General features: G+C 45.4%; 1 protein-coding gene across 1 annotated transcript in view; it reads right to left on the bottom strand.

Annotated features, from left to right (window-relative positions):
* Positions 1 to 843: 843 nt before the first annotated feature.
* Positions 844 to 13,430, bottom strand: part of WNT9A (Wnt family member 9A) — a 67,474-nt gene continuing 54,887 nt past the window's right edge. The window contains exon 4 of the mRNA XM_025211646.1: positions 844 to 7,509. Within this exon, the coding sequence (XP_025067431.1) occupies positions 7,036 to 7,509 (474 nt within the window). The 3' untranslated portion in view covers positions 844 to 7,035. The remainder of the gene's footprint in view (positions 7,510 to 13,430) is intronic.

Raw genomic sequence — 13,430 nt, 5'->3', positions numbered from 1 at the left:
AGGCAGTGGTTTTTGATGAGCCCTCAAACACAAAAGGGTTGTTGTAAGAGGGTGGCTATCAACTGTCCCTTGTGTCCATGAGGGACAGGCTTAACACATATAGGAGATTTAGGCTGGAAATGAGAAAGAGCTGCAAGGGTGGCTAAGCGCTGGGCCAGATTACCCACACCAGTTGCCAAATCTCTTCTGGCCACTGGAAGTTGAAAGATGGGTTAGATGGACACTTGTTTAGACAGGCACAATCCCACCTCGAGCATGGGATTGGATTAGGTGACTATTAGGGCTCCCTTCCAGCTCTATTTTCCAATGCCTTTGGTACTACAGCAATTAAGGGCCAAGAAAAGCAGTGATCAGATCAGAATTGGCAAGCGACAAGTATCCACCAGTCTTTGGGAAAGACCCTGATGGCGCCGTGCCCTTCCTCAATGCAATGCTTGATGGCGCTGTGCCCTTCCTCAATGCAATGCTAAGGAGTGCATCTCTTATCCCCACCCAAATGTCTGAATAAGTCCCAGCCGTGCAGGGAAGAGAGGCAGGGGGTAGTAATCTCACTTCAACAGCAACACAGCGGGGAGCCAGGAGCACGAGTAGCTGCCGTCCATTCTGGATGCCCCCGACCTGCTATATGAGAGCACGGGACGTACAGCAAGCATGAACAGGACAAAACATCTGCCCCGATAATTCATTACCACAAGCTACCCTTTTCCCAAAGTGCATTTGGGCTCTTTCCTCGCACCGCTGCAAGGAGCCACAAGTTACCAGGTTGGTCCCGGACCCGACACAGGACAGGTAAAGAAAGGGGAGCAGATTTCAGGTATAATTTAAAATACATTTATTGTTTCATTTGTTCTGGCTTTTGTTATACAAAGATGTTAAATAACTTAAATACATTCTCAACAGTCACTCAGAATCAGATTTATACCTACAAGCTGTACATATGAGGTAGAGAAAAAAATAACTTAGGCTCCCATAAGACATTGAAAAAAAAAAAACAAAAAAAACAAAACCAAAAAATACCGAACAAACCACAAAGAAAATACTAATCCTTCATATGTTAGTATTCAGTCCCCACCTCCCTTTCAAAAAGGAAATGCCATTTTTCCAAGTGCACAAAACAAATCCTAGACTTTACATTCAGACCTCAGGGGAACTGGAGCAAATGGGAAATGGGGGAGATGAAGGGTCACGTGCCAGCACTGAGAAGACGACTTTGGATAGGTTTCATCCAGAAGGAGCTGGTGAGGCTGTTAGCAGGCCAAAGTAACCTAACTTGCTGCTCCTACCTCTTGGCAAATGCCACATTAAATATTTCCCCAGCGCCTTGGAGACCAAGGGCTTCAGTGCTCTTGTTACACAAAGAGCCGTGCCCGGAGTACGTGGGCACCCCAACGAGATTCCAGCATGCACAACGGGAGTGAGGAAGTGAGCTCTGCTTTCACAACTTGGGTAGCCCCTTCCAAACGGACCCCGAAAAAAAAAGAGGGGAGGGAGAGTCATTCATCCCTGGAAAACGCGGTGCTGCTTCTAGCAGAAAGGAAGCAAAGGTCAGAAGTGTCCCCTTCCATTTGAACCCAACTGGATGTCCACATGCAGCATTACATTTATGGTTTTCCTCTACATTCCTCTTGCCCCAAAGCAGAACGTGACCCTCTTTGCTAGAGCTAGCAGAAAATGGCACCGTGCTGCCAATTCGGCAAACATTTCAATCGTACTCCTATCAAGATATTTAACCTTCATTTCAGAAAAAAAAAAAAAATACATAAAAGATGTTCCCCCTTTCCACCTGTACAGGGTTCGAGTGAAGCAACTGGGAATTTGAGTGATTCTGTAGTATGGAGATTTTTCCTCTGAATGGCTGATGTACATCCACCCCCCACCCCCTCCAAAAAAGTCACTAGGCTTAAAAAAACTCATCTGATGACCATCTGGTTGTGGTGGGAGAATGGTCACCCCCATGGATACACACGTGACCATTCACTCTAGGACACATCTATGGGCAACATCCTCCAACTGATAAGTGTCATCGGCCATTAAGGGCATTCTTATGTTAAGTATACCTGAACTGAGGAAAATTAGACCTTCCTCACCTTAGCAGCCAAATAAAGCTGAATAAGGCAAGCAAAGTGATGCTTAGCCTGGCGCTGCCCTTACTGCCGACTTTGGTGTAGACCACAGGAAGCACGTGGCGCTTTTGAAACATCAAACCAGGACTATTTCTCAGCCATTAAAACCCATTACAATATAAAGCTACCCCAAAGAGTTTTGCAACTGAGCTGCTTTGTAAATGCTCCATCACAAAATGTCTCTTCCCTCGTCAGATTTTATCCTTTGATGTTGCCATTTTCCTACATCTTTTTGAAAAGAAAAGGGCAACCTCAGTCTTACCCCAGAATTCAAGATAATACAAGCAGTTGAAAAATTCTCCCTTCTCACAATATCCTTTTCAGAGCAGTTAAAAGTTACAAAACTTTGCTAACAGGTGACAAAAAGTCCTCAACATTAGCCTCTGCCTCCTAACGAGGTTGCCAGAAGTTGCGCGACTGGCACGGACCAAATTTCAACCTTTTTTAAATTTTTTTTTTTATTTTTAAAGTGACTGCTACTGAAGTCAGAGGGTGCCGTGCGTCTTTGCTTTATTACACCCAACACTATCCCAGAATGTAGGTCAATTAAAAAAATAATAAGCACGGGGGCATCTTTATTGTGAATTTTTGCATCTTTCTCCAAATCAAATCCTAGTTTTGGTACAAATGACAAAAGTAGTATTTAAACAACCGTGTCCGTTCACCTAACTAGACTCAACACTGCTTGCTTTGCCCATTTAAAAGTCTTCTGAAGTTGAAAGACCGGATGAACGTAACGTTTAGGACTTGTTTTGCACTTCTCTGCACCAGCACACAGAACAGTCAGTCACACAGAACAGAAGCTTGTTAAATAACCAATGGCGGGTGCAACAATTATTTGCGTGGGTTGTTTTTTTTTAATTATTTTATAATAGAAAATTCTAATATAAAACAGCAAACATTTTCAGTTTGCCTTGTTTACAAAAATATTATATTTTATATTTCTGACATAACTAAATGCACTATTCAATAAAAATATTCTTCCATCCGCTAATTTTTTTTTTTAATTTTGAAAAAAAAAAAGTTATATAAATAATGGTTGCACCCCTCCCCGCCCCCACGCACACATACTGGCAATACCTTGCAAGTCTTGCTGGACCCACTAAGGAAAAACCAGACTTTTGAAACACACCTGGGGGAGTGGAAACGAGAACAAGGAGGGGGAATGAAAAAGCAGAGTGCTTCCCCACTCAACTTCCATCCCTCCCCAGTTATATTTGCTGCAAGAGAGTCCGTCTTAGGAAAGTAAGTAAAGCTTTGCTTTCTTTGCAAAAAAAAAATGGCACTGTGAAAAATCTGGGACTCAACTCTGCTTTCATCTCAGTTTTTTGATGCCATTAACAAGGGATTGCAATGGAGTTTCCATGGTGGGAGTGATAGCAGGACCAGCGCCCATGGAAAAGCAGAGCTTCATAGGGATGAACCCCAGAGGGCTCTCTGGAAGTTGCTCCAAACCTTAGCAAGTCCTTAAGAGACAGGTCTCGTATTGCTTTTTTCAATTTCCCGGTGAAACAGCTAGTTCCCAGCTAACTTCCAGAAGAGGCTTCACAAAAGCTACAGAGAGGGATTGGACTCTGCCACGTTTGTGCACTGGGTTGCAAGACAGCTTTTAAAACCACGCATTTGTTCCACCCTAAACAAGTGCTCAAGACTTTTCTAAAAGGAGACATTTTCTGCCCTACTCGTTTCTTTTCCAAAGATAAGGCAAACACTGGAAAACCTCGGCATTAACCCCCCCACCCCCAACAATAAGAAGGTAACCCATATGCTATACCACCTTCGTCAAAAAGGCCAGAGAGACAGAGATAAGTTCTCCTGATTTCAGAGTGTTAGTATATATGTTATACACTGCCTATACATTTAATGCATGTGCCTCGCTACTATTTAGTTATTTATACCTTTTTTTTCTTTAACCACAGGAGAATAAACCTTGCTATTTACAATATATAAACAGGAAAGTAATATATCCACATTAACATAAATACAATTTGTTTTTAAATACTTACAGAAAGCATCCAGGCTTCAGTGCGTGAGTCCTAATACACAGAAGAGCTCTTTCACTCAGTAGTTCATTCACTCTTTGCCCCTTACCTCTATGCAATATTTTAACAGTTTGCCTCATTTCCCCCACCTCTCTCCCCCCCGCCCCCATCACCAGACACACTGCTTGGGAAAAAACAAAAAAGTACATAGTGTGCAAGCTCACGTATCCTCTTTGTACAATGCACAAACTCAAATGTAACCTCTGTGCCACCAACCTCTCCCTCTATGCAGCGAGGATGCCTCCTTCTTCCCTCGCATCAGCGCAAGTGTGGAAATACCCCAGCAAATCAATGGAGGATGGAGACACCAGCAAAAAGAAAGAAGTCACGCCCATATATATTTTTTTATATATGTTTAAGTACATAAAAAGCACTTTAAAAAAAAAAAAGTAAAAAAAGATTAAGTAGAGATGGGTCCGGATGGGCCAATTCCTCAAGGTTTTGGTGGCGGTTTTGGATCTCAGTTTAAGTTGTGTTTAGGAGAAGGTGGGGAGGAAAGGGATGGCAAAAACCTTACAGTGAGTTTGTGCATGAGAGAGAGACACACATAATACCACATTGAAACCATAAGAAGGTCCTTCAGAAAGGCTTTATAATAAATAAATGTTCATTCAATATTTTTTTATATATATATATCTATATATTTTATGTATGCTTGCGTGCGAGAGATAGATAGATATATCTATATCCATCTCCACACCGAATAGACTTCTGTTCAGTCTCTTAAAAAAAAAAAAATCAAAAGATAAAAAAAAAAACCCAAAACCCCCCCCACAAACACCCAGGTAAACTGCTCGTGCACTACTTCCAAACCAATGCCTCTTGTGGAAGTCGCAGATTCCTCCTTCGCTCACCGCGTCCAACGTGTTGCTGTGCATCTGCCGCGGCAGAAACGACGGGCCCAACTCCACCCCGTGTCCAGAATCAGACAAAGAGCCAGGCGTGTTGTGTTGCAGGGCTGCAGAGCATTGAAAGGCAACCCTTTATTTCCCCGTCCCCCATTTCCTCCAGTCTTCCCAGCTCCAAGGAGTACACTAAAAGTCAGGCTGAACTGCAATTTGTCCTTAAAGAAAAACATTTAAAAAAATTAAAAAGAGAATCCCCTACACTACATATAACCTTTCCCTTCCCAGTTGATGCACACGAACAGCTTGAATATTAGTGGCTGCTAATTGAAGAGGCTCTCCGAGCACAACAGTCCTTCTTGGAAGACAACGCTCTCCTGTGTTGCAATAGGCATTTACTTTTCCTGGAAGGAGAAAGATCCCAGCCAACTTTCCTCTCTCAAAAACACAGATCCATGGGTTATGAACTAGTGAAATTGCTACTAATGGAAAAAAAAAAAAATCAAGGACTTCAAGAACAAAAAAAAGATGCCTTCCACTCTCCAACATTTCCTTAGGAAGCTTTGTTGAGGCATTTACCAGCTGTTTCTGATCCCAGCAGCGGTGTTATAGGACTGAAGACAAACTGCCATATCAATTCCTATATTGTAAAATATCCTTTTTAAGAAATAAATGGAGGTTGTCGTTTAGTTCACAGCGCTGGAGCTAGCTACCGCTGCATTTGATGGTTGGCTTCCTTGCCCAGCTCGTGTCATGTTTGACTAGAGGTTTGCAATCTCCAAGGGTTGGTTACTGGTAAGTAGCTGTATGTAGAAATACTCGATCTAGTGGTTAAAAAAATAAAATGAAAAGCTTACGGTTGTAGGGTCTACCTCTAGTTTGTGCCATGTACAACTGCCATGGTTTAGAGTAAATGGAATGATGACCTAATAAAATAACATCTTCTCCTCCAAAAGGTCCAATCCAGTCCAGAACAGCTCCTATAAAATGCAAGTGTCAAGCCAGCATCGAGATGCAATGGAATTCATGTGGTCAAAAGCCAGCTATCAGAAAGACAAGTATCCAAATTTTGTCGCCATAAGACTAACAAGTTCCAGTCTGGATTTCTACAGCAGCCTCCACAGGGTCAACGTCGATCAACGAGAGGCAAGAGGGATTACTCCTTTACCAAAGTGAAGCAAAGATCTAGTGGTTTTTCTTTAAAAACAATTTAAGACCATGACAGTGCTAAAGAAACTGCATCTGGAGAACATGTAGAGATGCGTGTTTGACTGGACTGCAGGGAGTGGGACATGTGCATCATTGGACTGTCTCCTCAAGCTCTTTGTCGGATGGATTTGCCCGTAACATGGTGGACCCAACATTTTTGGAGTTACACCGATATATAAAATCGCTGTTAAGCGGCCAGCTTTCTATATGGGTCTCTTCATTACAGCCTTGGACGCTCGATCTGCAGAAACTCCCTTAGAAGAGCAACTCATTTTCTGAAGCTTGCCCACACCCATTTTCCCCTCTTTCTTTAGAGAGACATCGCCACTATTACATTTTAAAGGCAGAAATACTTTAAATCAAGTTTCTCTCATTCATCTGCTTGGCTCTCCATTCAGTCAGGCAAGTTTCAGGAATAAAAAGTAGAGTAGGGCACACAGGTGTTTATTCCAGGGAGAATAATTTTGCCAGGGAGCTTATGGAGGACTGAGGAAGCAATCAAGGACTTTCAAGATAAATGAATGATCTGTCAAGCTGAGTGGATTTATGGATGGCTTTGGCAAAGGGTCAGCTGACACCTAACCCGGGCATGACAGGCACTTGTTTCCACGTGGTTGGACCTCATGATTAAAAATTCAGTCTATAGAAAAAACAAGCAAAACACACAACTGGGTCACCTGTACCCTACAAAGTGCTTAGGTCTCAACATAGCTTTCAGATCCCAAGACGGTCAATCACACCCTGTTTGTCTCCATATATAATTCTCATAGATCCTGATCTCCCATCGCTGAGGGCATCCGGTAAGAAGAGCAGGTGTTAGTCCTTGCAGGTATAAACCTCTTCTCTCTGAGTGCACTGCTTGCACTCCACGTAGCAACACCAGCGGACCTGACACTGGCACGGCCGGGTGACCACCCTGCTCTGCGTGTTGTGACCTCGGCCACAGCAGATGCTGTCGCAGTTTTTGTCTTTGTAACATTTCCTTCCTGAAGTCCCAGGTGAATACCTGCTCATCAGACAGAAGCTGGGGGAATCGTCAATATAGACAAGATCCGTAGTCCTTGGGATTTGGTCACTGTGACCAGGGATGGACTTCTTGGGTGGCGAGATGTCCCCTTCCCCGGTGGCCTCGTTGGTGGTGCTGCCGACTTTGAGCGACGTCTCGTATTTCTGCTTCAGCTGCTTGCCAATCTCGTGGAACGGAGAGAGCTGTCGCCAACACGTTCGGACAGTACAGGATCCAGATACTCCGTGGCACTTGCAGGTAGTCTCCACCCCAGCTTTGATGACCTGGCGATAAAGGATACAACCAAGAAGAAAGTCAGCAGTGAGAGAAGGAATCTCACTAAAGAGCCAATACAGACACTATAGGCTATTCCACGAAATGTTGTTCCTTCCTTTATGCAGTACATTGAGATAAATCACATGAATAAATGCAACGTGGGGAAAGACCCGTTAGGCTGCAGTGCTGAAAAAAAGAGCACCTGAGGATCCAAAGCCGATTGTTAGGGGGGAGGAAAGAAACCACTGCACACCTCCTCAATAGGTATTAGGCCAGTTATTTTCATCTCCAATGCACCCTGAGGAGTCCCGAGATGCTTTTAAAGGCATCAGGGAGTGTTGTGAAATATTAGCATTGTTAGGTGTGCAAATACCCACAAGTGATTCACAGGACAGATTCAGAGGCCACGTGCAGATGAGCGTGAACATTTGGTTCCCTGGGGACTAGTGCCACTGCTACTCGTCTCCGGGGAACATGCATGCCACATGCCCCCTGGCGCACAGCAGGTTACCCCGGGTGGGGTAGGGGAGGCTGGGGCTCATCTGGGGGCCGGGAAAGCTGCAGTTGCATCGCTCCTGCACCTCGGAGCCCAGCCAGCAGCCGGGGCATGGCTCCAATCAGCCAGGCTCTGGTTTTGGGCTGCAGGTGTGGCCTGTGTGTGCGCCACCCCTCCTTTCCACGGGTCAAAATCACCCCCATGCCCCAAGGTAGCAGCACGGGAAACGCCCAAATGTGCAATGTGTGGCACCACAGATGGGTGCCACAGTCGCACTCATCTAGACGTGGCCAGAGATTTCATATAGGGATCCGTAGTGTCAAACACATTCCGACTTGCTGAAGTCTTTATAAGCAATTTGTAACAGAAGAATTGATCTGTTTTTGGAGGGGGGGGTTGTAATCAACCCCCCCCCCACCCCAAACCTCCAACAAAACCAAAAAAACCCAGAAGGGCAAGCTAAGAGCTGGTATCAAGCCTAACAGGGTTGAGAATCACTCGACTACATCAACAGGGCTGTCTTATGCCCTGCACGTGAATATGGACCTACTCAAATCACAATCTCCTGGAAACTGTGAAATCTGGCGTTGCCCATGAAGCAGGGCAATGCCTGCAAAATTTGTGACCAAACCAAAAAAAAAAAAACCAACTTATTGAATGAAAAAAAAAAAAATGCCAGCTCCCCAGAGGGGGCCAGCAGTCCTCATGGCTGCTGCGGCCTGGCTGCACAGCCCACTGGGGGATGGAGGAAATGGGGGCCGCTGGCATGAAGGGGAGCCCAAGAGCGCTGCCACCCGGACCCCTCACTAGCTGCCTCCTTGATTGGAGTAGATCCCTATATGTCTAGGCTGGTGATCCATTGCTCTGTCACAGGCTTTAATTGTAACACAGGAGGTTTCAGTTAGGACAGGGATTCCCCAAAGGTGTGGGCCAGGAAAAAGCAGTGGTGGCACTGGAACCAGACATCTGCAATTGCCACCACCGTGCTCTTCTTGAACCCCAAGGATGTGGCCACAGCATGTATTTGGGTGTGCTGCATCCTGCTCTGCACACACACTGTATTCTGCATCTGGGAAAGGTTACATCCTCATCTAGGAGGATCTTGCCTTGAGCAGCAGTTGGACTACACGACCCCCCCCGAGGCCCCTTCCAGCCCTACTTTTCTATGAATCCTGAGGTACTAGCCTGTAGTGGATTGGTAATTATTTCCATGGGTGATAGTAAAGCCGTGATAAATTATGTCTATTTATTTACAACAGAATTATTCTGCATTCACAGATTAAAAAAAAAAAAAAAAAAAGAGTATGAATGGCTATTCACCTTGCTTACCCCTGCTATCATGCATCTCTATTCTTCCAAAGAAAATTCCACTCATTGCAAAACAAAAGGCCGTTTAATACTGTTACAGCAGGTAAAATGCAATCCTTCCTAAAAGGTCTTGGATTTACACCTCTGATAGCCACCTGCCCAATTCAAGTGCCAGCAGAAGTTCCCTGGTGGGCCAACTCCTTTAGTCCAGCTACGGCTCCGTTCTGTGGATCATCAGTTTACAGATGCTGGCTGGTCGTGCTGGGCTGGATTTCCCCATCTCCACTGCATTTAAAACTAGCTAACCACTGAACACTTTCCAGTCTAAACACAGGAAGAGACACACTAATAACAAGGAGGCAGGTATAGCTATTAGAAATGTGGAGGGCAACAGCTAGACTTTCTCTCCCTAGTGGCAATTTATGACAGCGATCTTGCTGCATCAGTAGAAAGGGTGCAGCAACTCCAGTAGCCAATGCTACAGGTGACACACTGAGTCTTAAAGCCACGCAAATGCCAAAATTGGTTTTGCACACAACACTAGTTTGGGACAAGGATCTGGCCCCATTATATAGCACGTTATCTCCACAAACTTCAGTAGAGTTGCTTGAAATGTCCATGCCTGGGATGATGTAGTTAGGGCTGGTCTTACCCGGAGCAGGGGGTTGGACTAGATGTGACCTCCTGAGGTCCCTTCCCACCTGAATTTTCTATGATTCGATGAAGTCTGAGTTTGTGTCAAAGCAAGGGAATTTTGAGACATAAGGGCCCAATTTGCATCCCATAACTGATCTTAAGGAGTCAGTTTTGCCACTGGGACATACCAGTTGGTCACAGCAATGGTTTTCCCACTCTCAACTCAGAGGCAGCATCTGTGGCATCCACGGAGCTGAGCTGTCTCCAACTGTGGATAGTTTTAAGTGGTAGATTGACTTGAAGCCATCAGCTCTTTCTCTATAAAGGTCTGTAGCCCTTTGGAAAGACCCATCATGCAGAACATTGCAAGTCTCACCCCACCATGAGCAGAGGGGGACCACTCATTCTTGAGACAGTACAAGATTCCTAGAGCTATGGGTTATGGGGGGTTTAGGGGGGTGCTTTTGATTATTTTTTTTTGCAGGGTTTGGGGGTTTGTTTTTAGTTTTTTTATTACATTTCTAGAGCCAGGGCTTGCCCCACAGCCTGATGGAAAGAAGCAAGAAATCACATGCCATGGAGTTTGCAAAGTGTAAGACTAGGTCTTATGCAGTCTGGCCTAGTGGGTAGGGCCCACTAAGAGTTAGGAACAGGGTCCAAATCACATGCCAAATCAGGGGTCCAGAACCAGAAACTGAGTTGCCAGATCCAAGAGGGAAACGCAGAGGCAGAGTCCAAATCACAGGCTGCAGTCGGGGTCCAAGGTACCAAAGCCGAGCAGAGATCCCAAAAGCTGGAGTCCAGAGGCAGACGCAACAAGGCTCACCAGGGCAGACTTGCCGGCTGGCCTGTACCCTGCTGCCACAGGTGGATTTAAGTGAGAAGGCTGCTCTCCCCCCAAAAGCCAAAATCAGGAGACCTTAACTGTGGCCAGTTGGTACATCAGCAAAGTCTGGCCACCTCGGCAATTAGTCTTCCCTGGACTTCCCATTAGGACCCCTGACAAAGCCAATGACTCATGAGTGGCAGACTTACTAGCTATGAAAGATGAGTGTGCACGAGGGGGGTTATGCAAGACTTCAACATTTGCTAGAATGATTATTTTCCCCATCTTAGAGTCCCCACATCCCTCCGAGGTATGCTGGTTGGCCAAGTCTCAGATCACCCTCCAGCGTGGGTCTCAACAACAGTTGACAGTACAGCTAAAAACACCAGCCTTTATGGATTGCAATTTGTCAGTCAACTCTCAGAAACACTCTGCAAGGGAGGTCCAGTATCATGCCCCCGCTGTACAGATGGGGAAACCGAGGAATGGGGAATAGAAGCAATTTGCTAATGGTCACACAATGAAGCCACCGATAGAATCAGGAATAGATCCCACGTCTCAATCCCCGGTCCAGGTTACTTACTGTGCCACACTGACATTCATTACGTGGCCTTGCCTAAGGCCTCCAATTGTACATTTGTAACCCAAATTAAAAAAAAAAAAAAAAAAAAAAAAAAAAGTGGCAAGAGACAGCCTCAAAGTTCATCAAATTTGAGGTGGAAGGGGGTTTGAAATGCCTATGAACTGCAACCTGTTGAGAGCCTTTGAGAAGAGGGATTGTGCAAGTGTCGAATTCAATCCTCCTCTAACGCTCATTGACTTCCACGGGGTGACATGGGGAGAGCCCGGCTAGGGTCCACGTGCTTCCATTTAACTCAAGTCCTAATTTTCCTGACACCATATTCCAGAGGTGTGATAATGAGATCCCAGAGGACAGAGGTGTAGGGAAGAAATCAAAAATAGGATTGTGGAGAGCAAGGAAGAAGAGAGCCTCCTTTACCAAGGTATAGGCCAACCTGCTCCTGCATAGGGAGATCTTCCTGTCACAGCTTTAGTTTTGAGGAGCAGTGTCTCCATACAAACAAATGAACACATTTCTCATACAAGACCAAAGAGAGAGAGAGATGGAGAGACAGAAAAGGAGATGGCTGCTCCAGTGGTGCTAATGGATGGAGGGAGAGAAAGGGTTGGTACTAGATTAAAATATCCACCGACTTCAAGGACCTGGTCCTCGGGTGCTTTAAAGCAAGACGGTATATGGGATATTGCATATTCAAGCAAACCTACCTTCCTATTTTTTATTTTTTTTAAGGGGTGCAGAGGGGACATCTCAGCTTTCTTCTTTACTCAACCCTCTTTAGAGCTGCGTTTGTTGCTGGAGTTGCTTTGTGGCTGGCGGGAAAGCCCAAGACCAGCTGACTTTTTTGCCCAGTGCCAGATAACCTGCATTTTATGCCTGCAGATCATAAATATCTAATGACCATCCTATTTCCATCCCCCATCCCAGTCAAATCCCAAATGCAGCCTATTGCAAAAGCTGCATTTTCCACTCCAGAAGAGTATTATATACATAATCCTGATACAATCATCATTTTTAGAAAGATGCAGTGCATAAAACACTGCCTTCAGCAAGCCCCAGCCAATGGTCACACTTCATTCTTGCAAAAGCCAAGGCCTTCAAGTGCAGTCCAATAGTACGCAGTGGGCGCATCTCTATGTGCGCTTGACGGCGCGGTTGTTACTGCACGTTTAGTACCTGCTTTAGCAAGTACTAAAGGACTGTGCAGTAACCATCAGTACCGCGCAATCCTGGCGCCGCACGGTGCATAGCTCGTTGCTACCGTGCAGTAGCAGCAACATCACAGTTCCTACCCACCTACACTATGTCACCATAGCACTGAGCTACATCACCATAGCTCATTGCTATGGCAACATAGTGCCTCATGTAAACACACCCAGTAGCATTCAAACAAGTGATGGGTTAGAGATGGATGTGTTGCTGCTTTACAGTACTCGGCCAGGCCAGCTTGGCTGGAAGCCGTGCGAGCCGAACCGTCTAGCCAACTCTTGTGAGAATTCCCACAATGTTACACAAGAGTGCACAAAACACAATTTCAAATACAAAATAATAATAAATAAGTAATAGCTGGTTTAAAACGGATTTTCCCTTCTCACCCCAGCCGAGATCAGAAACAAGCTCCTATGCCCAACTTGGGGCCCAGACCACCAGAGCGCTGGGCAATGTTGATGAGATACTTGCATGTGGTCTCCAATCACAATCATGTCACGGTCCAAGATTTTTTATTCTTTTCCTTCCTGCTCCATAACGCACTCTAACCACATCCCACAGGCTATGAGAGGAGGAGCATGCCAGTGGTGGAGACCTCAAGAAACAACACAGTATGATGGACACCATGCGAGTCCCCTGTAAGTGCCCATGCTGGCTGTATCTTGTGGTAGCAGAAGGAGACCTGGTGATTTTCTTGCAACACCAGAAGTGATGGAATACATTGATCATCCCATCCATCTCCCCACCAGTGTGGGTCTGCAGGAGGTGCAGGACTACCAGCATCCTATGAAGCCAACAGAAACAAACTATGTAGAAGGCAACACTTTTGCCTGTCCCCTTCTCATCAACCAGCCACTACTACAGGACAGACGAG

The sequence above is a fragment of the Alligator sinensis genome, unplaced genomic scaffold (assembly GCF_000455745.1).
Source record: "Alligator sinensis unplaced genomic scaffold, ASM45574v1 scaffold1398_1, whole genome shotgun sequence".
In the NCBI taxonomy this organism is placed as follows: Eukaryota; Metazoa; Chordata; order Crocodylia; family Alligatoridae; genus Alligator; species Alligator sinensis.
This window is presented reverse-complemented; position numbering and strand designations above follow the sequence as displayed.